Genomic DNA, 12,635 nt, shown 5'->3' with positions numbered 1-12,635 from the left:
CTCAAATAGCAGAAAAAAATTATATTTAAAAATATATAAATAAATATTTATATAATATATAAATTATTACCAGGGCTCCCCTATCATAGGACTGCTTCTTGTATTATAAATAAAGCAGGATCTGAATATAAATGAAGACATCAGTAAGTACAATTTTGTGGCTGCAGTAGCCAGAATGATGCTGAAATGGTCACTTCTGCCCTTCAAAGTTTCCAAACTATACAATTTTAAGCAGGCGATTCAAAGCGTAGCAGATTGTCGCATGCATGCAGATGCTATTAAAAACACACTGAAGAAATTAAAAGCAAACCCTTCTCTTCTAATGTTACTATACAAATAATAAAAACACTTGCCAGTCCACTGGATAAATATCCTACATATATACATATACATATTTTAAAAGATATGGGAAGCCCCTCTCACCATAATGCTTAAAACCTTAAAGATTCGATTCCAACTCTTGATCTCTAGGAAACTGCAAATCTCATGAGGAAAACTTGAGCTGCTCTGTGCTGGCTGTCACCTGGAGCTCAATGCAGCCAGAACCAGTGCTCCAAGAACCCATTGCTGTGCCTGTGTCCTCATCCAGCAGCACGGCTGCTGCTCCTAAACCCAAGTTATTATGCCCACACCATGCTTAACTGTGTAATTTTAGGTAAAGAACATAGTTAGCATTAGGTGTGTGAGGGTTGGGAATGCAACAGGAATGTGAAAGTTTTTATTTTTCTTTTAATATGTGTCTGTAATGCCAGTGTTTCAGTCTCAAAGGATCTGCCTATCTGACTGTAGTTAAGATTGTGATGTTCCCTCACACAGATCATTGGAATTTCAGCATTTTCAGGTATCTTCCCAGACCTAAGAACTCATGACGTGCTACTTTTTAAGGAGAGGGGAAAAGCAGCAGTTTGCAGCAGACTTCAGTCCCTTCAGATCAAAGCCCAGGTCTTCTGATGTGTGTCTACAGCACCTAATGGTGCCTGGTCCAGGCTGGGACTTGTGGTTATCACTGTAACAACAAAAGCAACTGCAGTGGTGTATGGCACAGAACCGATATATTTGCTATTTTTGTTTGTTTTATATATAACTAGCCCATTTTCTATGCAAACCAACTCAGTTCCTGTTTATATACCAAACTGCCCACAGCATGTTTGCTGCCCCTTGTCATGGCTGTCATTATTCCTGGTGAAGAAGACTGTACTGCTCTCACTTTGGGGCTTGTCAACAGCACTGACACCCTGCCATCCCAGGGCTCTCCAGCTTTGGCACCTTGGTGACCAGCAACAGAAGCTGGAAACCAAAGCTAGGTCTTCTGTCTGACTTCTCCCAGGGATTTTAGCAAGCCATCAGGAAGAGCAGCAAACAGGCCCCATTCAGTTCTGCTCTTCCCATTACCAGTTTAGCTGACACTTAGCCTGGTAGGAAATTCATCAGAGAAGGACAAGCAAACTCATACATCTATTTATTCTCAAGAGGAATTTCTAAAAAGCAAACCCACAATGTTTCAGCATGACTATATTAATTATTTTTTCCAGAGAGCTTGCTGTTGTTTTGCTATTGAGAAATACACCTTCAAACATTGGATTTGCTCAGTTTTAGAAGCACAACTATGTTTATTATATTTGGTGCTGTGAAAAGCACTTCTAATTTGTATTTTTATTGAGCTAGACTTTTGTTTCAGACCAAATCTGAGTTGATTGTCTAAAAGCTGTTAGTGCCTAGACTGAGGTACTAGCTCAGTAATTCTAATAGGATGTCATATAGTTTCCTTTGAGTACCTCTGAGTACAGCACACCTTTTAAAAAGGGAGGAACAAATTCTGTTGGCCCACAAAGGTGCTGTCATTACTTAAAATCATGGAACAGAGCTTGTTCTAGTGGGGGTTAACTCAGCAATTCCATTTCATCTTACCATGCTAGTCTTTCTTCTTATGCCTGATTGGATAAAACCCAATTTTATCCAAAGCTTCATAGATTAAACATTTTAAAATAATTTTTAAAAGTGACACTGAACTACATGCTACCTTTATATATGCTCAAAAAGGATGGGAACAGGACTGCCTGCTCTTCTGGCGTGTTATCAATACACTATCTGGCAATCAACTTTTCTTTGCCACTAACTCCTACATTCAGTATTTTCAGGTAATGTAATACTAAGGCACCGTGGATGCACCTTATCCTGAAGCACTTAATAAACGAGAGTTAACAGATGTGAAATCTGAGGAAGCGTTCAGGGAAATCTAGGGACTTCCCTGAAAATTAGGGTTTATAGACTATAATCCTACTGATGATAACTGAGTGATAAAACCCACATTGTTTGTATTTATAAAAATTCTTGAGTGATTTCATTGTTCTCAAAGAAAAAAAAAAGCTGCTTTTGTTCACTGTTGATACAAAGTCACTCTTGTTGTTGCAGACCAGGCACTTCCTACTTTACCTGGGTATTTTTATCCACAGTACTTTGCTGTGTTTGAGAGATAAGCCCTTACTCCAGACTCTGAATCACACTTCCCCCTCAGATTTGGGGAATGTCAGATCCAGATCAGGATCCAAACTTTCTAGTTTGGGCCTGTCTTTCATCATGGTAAATCAACAGTCGGCAAATCTAAACAATAAGTTTGTGTTGAAATTTGGATTTTTTTTTAATTGTACTTCCTTTCTAGCAAACAACAGAGGTTTATTTTCTTCTCTTCAGGACAGAAAACTGTTTACTCTATGATCTTATTTTTTAAACCGCTGCTTCATTTGCAGGGGGAAGTCCTAATGACCTTGCTCACCACACAGCCTGGGAGCTTATCAATCAGGACAAGGTTTGGCAGGAAGGCAAGAAAACTCTCCTGCAATCAGATCTATTACCAGAGATCCCCCTGCCTGGACAGAAGTGTCTTACAGCCACTGAACTCCTGTACCTACATGTCCTTTTTACTTCTAGGTGTAACTGAGGCCTGAAGGCTCAAAATTAGTTCATAAATGAATTTTCTCGTTGTTTTTGTTAAGTAAGATACATGTCCTCTGAGCTGCCTGCAAGCTTTGCACACTAATGATTAATTTAATTTTAAATATATCTTCAATGAGTACCTACATTTTAATATACACTAAGTACTTTGTACACAATACATGGCAGGTCAAAATGTGATCACAAACCCAGATTTTCCCTTTCCATTACCTTTACATCTTAGAGAGTTCCCACAGCCATTCCATTCTGCCCTGGCACCAATAGAAATCTTTCCACTGACTGCAGCAGATGAAGATCTGACCCTAAACTAGGTAACTGGGCCAGTGCCACAGGGTCTGATTACTCTGCTAAGTTCCCTGAATGGTACATTTTAAAAACTGCACTGAAATATGCCCCAGTAAACCTAAAGGAGACACACAGAAAATCCTGCACTGGTATAGCTGCTCTGCCAGGAGGAACTGGTCTGTTCTCTGGTGGGAAAGGAGGCCTTGCTCTCTCTGCCTCCCCCATGAAGAAGAGTAAAGCCTTTTCTCCTCTGTGTCATTGTTGGCTCCTCTAGCACACTGTTGTACCCAAAATCCAGCGATACATTTGATGCTCAGGAACCCTGATAACAGATATGATTAGTCAGAGCTAGTTGATCAAAATGAAAGAAGAAAGCAAATTTCACTGAATGCTTATAATCATTCACATGATGTCGTAGAAAAGCCTCTTATTATATCCAAAGGGTTTGATACCAGTGTAAAGGCAGAGCTGTGTTTCCCATCTTTACTGCTGTAAGTGCATGTTATGCACTTTTATGTTGCCAATAGAGCAAAGCTGTGGGAAGATGTGCTGTTTCCTAAATTCCAGCCAGCTTCTAATGGCAGAAATGCGATCACTGGTGATTGTACGTTTCTGAGGAAATCCAGTCAGTTCTTACAGCCCAGTTAACGTTTATGGCACTGTCAATTACAGAATAAACAAAATCCCTCAGTGACCAAAGAGGACAAATTCTGATAGCGGGAGGGTGGAGAAATGTAAATCTGTCATAGGTGTTTCCACAACATTATTTTTCAGAGCAGAACAGCTCTCAAAAACATTACCAAAAATACTGTCATGCTGTAAGCAATAGTTGAAGTAATTTGTGATGTTTTGAGCCATTCCTGCTATGAGAGCAGGACGGCCTCAAGTGCAGCATCCATGGGCTGCCCTGGCCCCTCCATGGGCAATTCCTTAATGCCTTGCAGACCATCTGCTGTGGAAAAGAAATATCCTCCAAGGTACTGTGATACCTCATTATTTAATCAGCTGGTATTTTGCAGGACCAAGGGAAAGCTCCAAGCGCAGAGAAAGCAGACTGGCACCCCATATTTTTGGGGGAGCTTGCTGGAAGCGCTCCAAGAGATTTAAAGGAGCTTGGCCTTTCCCAGAGTTCGAAATGCCAGGGCTGACAGGTCTTCTTCCCTATGGTGGGGTCGGGTGCCCGTTTTTTGGGGTTGCCGTTTTTCCAGAGAAGGGCAATGAAGCCTGTGGAGGGTCTGGAGCACAAGGGTTATGAGGAGCAGCTGAGAGAGCTGAGGGTGTTTATCCTGGAGAAAAGGAGGCTCAGGGGTGACCTTAAGGCTCTACAACTCCCTGAAAGGGGGTTGTAGCCAGATGAGGGGTGGGCCCCTTCTCCCAGGCAACCAGCGATAGGAAAGGATAGTGTTAAGCTGTGCCAAGAAGGTTTAGGTTGGACATTAGGAAGAATTTCTTCACAAAAAGGGTGATTAGACATCGGAATAGGCTGCCCAGGGAAGTGGTGGAGTCATCGTCCCTGGAGGTGTTTAAAGAAAGCCTGGACGTGGCACTTGGTGCCAGATCTGGTTGACATGGTGGTGTTTGGTCAAAGGTTGGACTCGCTGATCCCAGAGGTCTTTTCCAGCCTAATTGATTCTGTGATTCTGTGAAACTGTCCACGCTCCAGGCACCCGGCCCTTAGGCCGAGTCAGGAGAGGCCACAACCCTCGCGGGGCTCAGCCACCCCCAGCTCCCCGACCCAGGGCCGGGGGAAGGGGGAACACGGCCCGGGGCCAGGAAACGCCGCCCTCGGGGCCTGGGGCCGGGCCGGCGGGTGGGCGGAGGGGGCCGGGCCGGCGGGCGCTGCCCCGCCGCGCGGAGGGAGCTCGGAGGGGGGCGAGGCCCCGGACCCCGAGCGGGGAGCGGCACGGAGCGGAGCGGGGCGGCCCCTCGGCACGGGCGGGAAGCGGCGGCGGGACCCGGCGGCCGCTCCGCGGAGGATGTGAGCGAGCACCGCGGACACGCGTGCGGGACAAGCCCGGCCCGGGCGGCGGGATCGCGGCCGGGGGCGCGGGGGGAGGCGGCGGCGGAGCGAGGCGAGGGGCGGCCTCGCAGGGCGGAGCGGCGGCGAAGGCGAGCCGGCAGCCGGAGCGGGCGTGCGAGCGAACCCCACGGGCCGAGCGCCTGCGAGAGGGGGAGGAGGAGCCGCCCCGCCGCCCGGGGATGGTGAGGAGGAGGCGGCGGCTGCCGGGAGCCCAGTGAGGCCTTCGCTCGGCGCCCGCCGCAGAGCCCGCCCGCCTCGCCGGCCGCCCCCTTCCCCCGCTCAGCTCGCTGGCTCGCTCCCCCCTTCCCTCCCCTTCCCCTGCTTCCCTCCCCGGCTCCCTTCCCCTGCTGCCGCCGCCTCCTCCCGGGGCTCCAGCCATGTAAGTGACCCGCTCCCCGGCAGGGAAGGGCTGGGGGAAGGAAGCGCCGGGGCCGGGGCCTGCTCGGCGCGGCCGCATTGTGCGGGGCCGGGAGGGACGGGAGGGCACGGGGAGGGGGCGGCCGCCCTCCCTCCGCCTCCCCCGGCCGGGGGCTGCCCCGGCGCCCCCCGGGCACGGCCGGGCGGGGTGGGGGGCGCGGGGGCCGGGCTGCGGGCGGCCCCCGGGCCGGGCGGGCGGTCGCGTCCTGCCGACGGGCCCGGGGCGGACAGGAAGCTGTTGGCTCCCCCAGGATGCGGTGGGGGAGAGGGCGGCGGGGCGGGGGGCTCCCCTCGGGCCTGCCCCCGCCCCGGCCCCTGCCTCTGCCTGAGCATCTCCCGGGGAAACGGCGGTGGGGGCGACCGGGGGGGGGATGATTTGTGTTATTTCTGAAACGGCGACGAGCGAAGTAGCCGAGGCCCCCCCCCGCCTTTTCCCACCTCCCCCGCCCCCATTTTCTCCCCTTGTCTTCTGCGGCCGCGTTGTTCAGCCCAGCTCCGCTTTGCGGACCACTGAGTGTTTGCCGACGGGGGTGTGATTCTCTCCGTGGGCATTTGGCGTGTGTAGGTGGCTGTGCAGCGCTAGTGGACTTGATTTTTTTTTTTTTTGGTTTGTTGTTTGGGTTTTTTTGTTTGGTTGGTTTTGGTTTTTGTTTTCTTTTTGTTTTTGCAGAGCTGTCTGCAGATGCCTCCCCCGACCCCCCCCCACCCCCCAGTTGAAATTCTGCAATTGCCGAAATGTTCTTAGAGACTTGTAGGACTTTTGCTTCTGTTTCGCTTGTAAAACACATAATCAAGCATATAAACGTGCTGGTGCTTTTTATATATTTTACTGACAAGACGCTGCGAATGCTAATACAGCTTGCACCTTATCGGTAGTGTGTCCCTCCCCAACCCCGCTGGGGGAAGCATTTAACTATTTTGCTTTGTTTTTGTACCACGTTTAACATATTAGAAGCAAATCCACGATTTGCGCTTGTTTGTTTTATTTATACCACAGGAGGGATGTACATTTCAAAATACAGTTATAAAAGGGAGTTACTAACACTTAACGCTGAGGAATATTTGTTTGCAGGTAAATAAATTTGACATACTGCATGACTAGTAATTACTTTTATGTAGTAGTTAATTTCATGATGACAGCCACAACATTTGTCTGACTTAACAGATTTAAAGACACTGTGGAACTACCTTTGATTTTTTTAAATAGGAGGGTTTGTGTTGTGTGTGGTGTTTGTAGAACTGATTTTGGTGTACAGCAGTGGTAAATCAAATTTAAGAATTGATCCAGTGTCCACAAGTCACTTTTAGCTCCAGCATTCACCTACAGTCTTATAAAAATGTCCTGTAAGTGATTACATTAACAATTAAATAGGCTCACGACTGACTTTATTTCTTGGGGCACAGAACAAAACTTCCATCATAAATACTTTAAAATGGAATTTGATTGAATGCATCTTAGGTTGGTACAGAAGTTCTGAGCAGCACAGTTCTTAAATTATATGAGCATAAACTGTAAGAGGACTTGTTCAGGAACATAAAGAGGATTTTGTCTGGGCTGCAGAGGGGGCATGAAGAAGTCACTTTTCTGCCATCACTCAGTTTTGAAATAGGCAGCTTAGTTTGTCCTGTCAAACTGTAGTTGTGGTTGCAGCTTGGATGTCGTAACTCTGGCCCCTCACCTGAACGGTATTAACCTCCTGTCTATTGATCAGCAAAGGCATATGAGCACAAATATTTCAGGTTAGGGTTTTGTAAACCTAGATTAGGCTAACGGATTGAAAAAAAAAATGAAAGTAGCTGTAGAGATTTTTGTTTTCTAGTTGGCATTTTCTCTATAGCTTAGTATCTGAGAAGCCTTTCTGAACCTTGTGATAAGCTGCACTTGCTGCCATGCAACTCCAGCAGATGTGCTGTCGTTTGACACACAGCACCGAGTAGTAAATTCTGGTGACCACACCTAAGTTGCGGCCCACAATGCCTTTTTGTAAGGGAAGCTGAGATGCTGGAGCAACCTGGTCCCTCTAAGCTTCCTTGAAAGCTGTCTGCCCAGATTTGGTAACTGGGTCATGGTGCAAAGCTGCTGCGGGCTCAGAGGGCCTTGAGCACGTTGGAATCACTGCTGCTCCCGTGAAACACCCAGGGCAGGATTTGCGTAACCAGGAGATGTACTTCGCTGGTCAAAGCCTGGTGGGGACATCTATCTGTACGCTCCACTTGAGGTGTTGGCTGGAGCCCCAGCTTGGTTGTGTCTTTGCTGTTTAGGTGCAGTTGGCTGTCAGCTGTGAGCTTACACTGGGAGGAGAACCTGGGTTGCTCGTGGCATCCCATGTAATGGGCCCAAACACACCCCCCTCTGCTTCAGTCTGGTTCCTGTGTCTCATCTGCTCTGATGACAATGTCATGTGGCCATGGTAGGCAAACATGGGCATCTGGATCCCATTTTGCCTGGTCCTGCTGCTGTGCATTATGAGAACATGTAAGGATGTGTAGCACATTTGGACTCAGGGTGTCCTGGGAGTATCAGGATTATGCCACACCAGGGCAGCGGACATCGGTAACTGGTGGTGTGACAGGCAAAGTATTAGCCCAGGAGAATGCTTTGCTGTAACCTGCTTTCTGATCTGGGCTAACCAGTGCATCGTGGACACTGTCTGACATACCAGGACTGAGACTGGTGAATCTGATTCTCTTTTAGTCCCTTGCTTACTCTCCCTCATGAAGATGAGGTGATTACTGTAGATGCTCCTGTATCCCGTAAGCTTAAGTTTCAGCTTCAGCATGATGGAAAATTTCCTTTTCTTCCTCCTCTGCTTTAGGGTGTGAGTGGAAACGAATATAAAATTTTATACTGGAAAGAGGACAAGGAGGACAGATTCATCTCTTAATTTTGTAGAGACAAAAGAAGGTGAGCATAACATAAAGAAAAGAACAAGAGAAGGAGCTCTAAGACGACTCTCCCAAATACGGAGAAGATGGTTCTGCTCCACCTTCTGTTGGGCGGTTGGTTTGACTGACTCCTTAGAGCAGGTTTTGCTGCTGCAGTGCCTAGGGAAGTGAGTTATCTCATTATTTATGAAGAAGTTAATAACCTTTAAGGAATTAATATACACGCAAACCCAGCGTCACCATGATATGATGCTGGTGTCATGCCATTCATGATTTACTTAACTTCAGCTGCATGAGGAATATTTGGGTGTTAAATAAAGTATTATAGAAATGCATTTTGAAAAACAAGCAAAGAGAAGGCTAAGAGAAAGACCAAGTTGTTTAGCTTTTGACAGTATTCAGTCCTGTGCAGACACAGACTGGAGCAGCCAGGTCATACTTACCTCAGATGCCCTCTGTTCACTGGGAACCATTCCTAGATGGCCATAAATGAGGACTGTAATAATTCTTTTTTTTTTTTTCCCCTCTAAGGATTTTATGGAAAAGGAACTTTCTCTGGTTTACGCATCTTCAGTAGTACGTTGACCTATAGTTAACTTGCTCCTCTATTCCGAGAAATTCCTCTTGCTTGCTGCCACTGTCTCCAATAATGTCTTTTACTAAGAAAGATATATTAGGCACAGCTTGGGTGTGTGTTTTAAAATGCATGAGATAGAGCGGGTTTGCTGCTGTTGGAGCTGTGTCTATGGACATCTTATTAGATAGTGAGAAGGGATCCCTGGCTCTTCACAGTAAAAATAGCTCAAGTTTCCCCCTATGAAATAAGTGCTCTCACATGGCTGACTCAAGGACCGAGGTGGAACCCATGCTGCAGGTTGCTGTCAGGGAATGTTTGATGTTTTCCCACTTGGTTGTGCCATGCTGCCTCTGCATGGCTTCTTTATAACACCCTCACCCACTTCGCCTCCCCTCTTCCCTGGAAGAGGATGGGCAGGTAAAGACATACCCCTGAGAGCAGGGCTGCAGTTGCCCAATGTTTCTTGGGTATAAATTGTGGGGGAAAGGCAGTCCAAACTGCTTGGACACCACAGAGAAGAAAAAGCAGTTCCTCTGAACTTTGGATTTCTTTGTTGATCTGCTTTTTTTGGCTCTGTTGTCATTCAAATTCAGATTATGAGATGACAGCCTAGCTGATGACAAGCAGGAGGCTGCCAAGTGGTAATCCTGGCAAGTGTTAACCCAAGAAAACCTGGAGTAAGTTAGTTGCAGATTGCAGAATTTTAGTCCTTCGTACTTTTTTCTGTTTTTAATAATAGGATTGTCCTTTCTACAGACTATTTTGGCTTGTAGCTTCCTTTTTTATGTATGGTTATTGAAAAGGGTATCAATTGTTCAGTGCCACTAAATCGTTGAATTCAAGGTGCACGGGGAGGTTGCACAGTCCCTGTGCTCTGTGACACGAGGTTAGAAGCGTTAACTTTCACACCTGGGTGTTGCATTTCCATATGCAAGTTGTGATAATCTTAGGGGTTTTGTTCAACACTTTGCAAATTGCTCAATGCTCAGATGAAGCCTCCAAGCATCAACAGCATAACCTCCTGACATCAACAAGCAAGTCTAGCTTGCATGACTGTTGTGCATGCAGTTCTGAAAGGAAGAAGAAAGCCTGCCATGTTCCTCAGGTTCCATCCTAATAGCTCTGCAACTAAAGGAGTTTGTTCCTAAGTAACTCTGGCAGCTCTGGGTTGCTGGTCTCTATTCTGCAGTGTATTGTGTTCTCATATTTATTTATGAAATTAATGAATTCTTACATGTCACTTGTTCCAATGTAATTTTGTGTGTGTTTTCCCTCCCTCATGCAAACATCTGTTTCATGGAGTTGATAATTATGACTAGTGAGATTGGCAGATTAGTAATTTGGGAAAAAACCTCAAACCCACCTTGTTTCTGGGGAGAGCTAGAAAATAAAGTGTTAACTGGAAAAGCTGAGGAATAGTAATAAACAGTGTAGGTTCATAAACAAAGTGTCAAGGGAGTGACCTTCTTTCTCCCCATGCATTTCTGCTGGCAGCAATGGAGCTTGTTCAAATTTGAGCTCTGTATGTTGAAGGCTGCCTGTTTCAGAGCACTGTGATGTACAGCACAGAGCCCTCAGCCCCTGCTGGGGTTTTATTTCTAGGTTGGATTCATTTTGACCACCTGTTTCTTCCATCCAGTGTTACGTCTTGGTGAGTTATGGGGAATTAGTTGCTTTTTAATCTAATTTCTGATGGATGGCTATCACCTGCACACTCAGAGATAATTGATGCACACGTGCCAAATGCATGCAGCGACAGTATATATTTGTTAGGTGGTAATGTGATGTCTCTAGTTGGAGAGATACTCCAGTAAGAGCCAGGTCTTTGGTGGGAGGTTGCAAATGTTGCTGGGTTTTGTTTTATTAAAACTGGTTGGTTACTGCTGGGAATTTGTCACCAATTAGGCTTTTTGATCACTCAAGTAATACCAAATTGAATGGCAGCATGGACACTCCAGAGAGCGCAGAAGACATTAAAGAAAAACAGGGAACATTTGTGCCACAAGCAGAAAAATAATCAGATTCAATTTAGAAGAATAATAAAAGCTAATGCATTTGGGAAGAGATTACTTTGAATGAGGGAGAGAAATGCACAGAACATTTCGGTGGTAGTCAGCCATGAGCAAGGCACATTTTCAATAAGATATAGCAATTCTGAGCTACTTAGATAGGGACTTTGTCTCATAAAGCAGAGGGGTAAAAATCCCAAATTGCACTTGGGTGTATTTCAGTGTGAGAAAGACAACAGCAAACTGCAGTGCTGTTAGGGAAGAGCAGTAAAATTGATCAGGGCGCTATAAGGGCTGATTTAGGATAACAGAAAGGTACATGAGCTTATCTGTGGTTGTTTGTGCTCCTCTAGGAGAGGTAGAAATGACAAAGGTAGACAAGATGCTTTTTGGGGAGTCGAGGAGATTTGAGTGGGATTAATGGGATGATGATGAAGGTAAGAAAATCTGAATCAGCATAGGAATACTTACTCTCAAAGGTTTATCTCTAAGATATGCCATGTGCTGGTTAATAGAGTGCTATCATGCTGTAACAACTCTTTCAGAACAGGTTCTGAAGGTCTTCCTTACCAGGAAATATTGAAAACTGGACTTTGTGAAATTTCAGAATTTTTATTGTTGTGAAGAGTGAGGTGTTGTTGCAGAGATGGAGGTCTTGAATCAACCTGTAATTCACTCTGGTAATGCTGTGAGTCTGTCTGTGATCAACCTACTCAGTGAAGAAGCAGGACTTCAGCAAGCGCATACCTTGGCATCTCCACCTGCTGAGATAGAAAAATCCTTGTGAAGAGCTAAGCCTTTGTTTAGGATTTTTAATAATAATAAAACAAAAATATCCCAAACCAACACCCCAGCAGTGAAAGCTGATTCCTCGCATATCCCTTACTGTACGTCTGTGACATGCTTTGAGATGATGGTGTATTGTTCTTTTGATCCTTTTAGAAATAGCTGGGAAGGAGAAAAACGGAGAAAAAGCCCTCGTCCCTCTTGTGGAGCCTTCTGCTGGAGTTCAGGAATTTCAACAGAGTGATCTTTTGGCATAAACTGGTTTTTCAAGAGACATTCCTGCCATTATGAATGAAGTAGCAATAGTGAAGGAAGGCTGGCTTCACAAACGAGGTAAGTGACTCTTCCCTCCCAGACAGTGGATTGACTGTCTCCCGTGCAACGATCTGGTGTTTAGCAGCATGTCTTCAAATAATCCATTATTTTCCCCTTCACCTTAGTGGGAATATAAGGACTGTGTGTGACTTTCTTTCAAGTTTTAGAAAATGCATGTACAAGGAGTTTTCTTTGTGTGTGTGTGTGTTATCACTGAAAACCTCTTTGAAAATGATGATAGAGATAGCAACTGAAGGAGATGCTACTTAGTGTTAGAGGTTAAACCGTAGCAAATTATTTTGCTTTATATGTAGGCTTGGAGCTTTTCTTTTTGTGTTTGAAGGGAGGATTAAGGTGAATCTTTTTTGAACAGTGAAAAATACGCCTG

At 45.8% G+C, this 12,635-nt stretch overlaps 1 protein-coding gene across 3 annotated transcripts in view; it reads left to right on the top strand.

Moving 5' to 3' along the window:
• The first annotated feature begins 5,197 nt into the window (after positions 1-5,197).
• AKT1 (AKT serine/threonine kinase 1) overlaps positions 5,198-12,635 on the top strand; it is a 74,898-nt gene continuing 67,460 nt past the window's right edge. Inside the window, exons 1-2 of one of the 3 annotated variants that reach the window (XM_032690600.1) lie at positions 5,198-5,215; positions 12,089-12,265. In XM_032690600.1, coding sequence (XP_032546491.1) covers positions 12,220-12,265 — 46 coding nt within the window. In that variant the 5' untranslated portion in view covers positions 5,198-5,215; positions 12,089-12,219. Of the gene's footprint in view, positions 5,216-5,432; positions 5,637-8,261; positions 8,580-12,088; positions 12,266-12,635 lie in introns of those variants that run through there. The other 2 variants (XM_032690597.1, XM_032690598.1) reach the window with 2 other exon arrangements.

This window comes from Chiroxiphia lanceolata, chromosome 6, assembly GCF_009829145.1.
Source record: "Chiroxiphia lanceolata isolate bChiLan1 chromosome 6, bChiLan1.pri, whole genome shotgun sequence".
In the NCBI taxonomy this organism is placed as follows: domain Eukaryota; kingdom Metazoa; phylum Chordata; class Aves; order Passeriformes; family Pipridae; genus Chiroxiphia; species Chiroxiphia lanceolata.
This window is presented reverse-complemented; position numbering and strand designations above follow the sequence as displayed.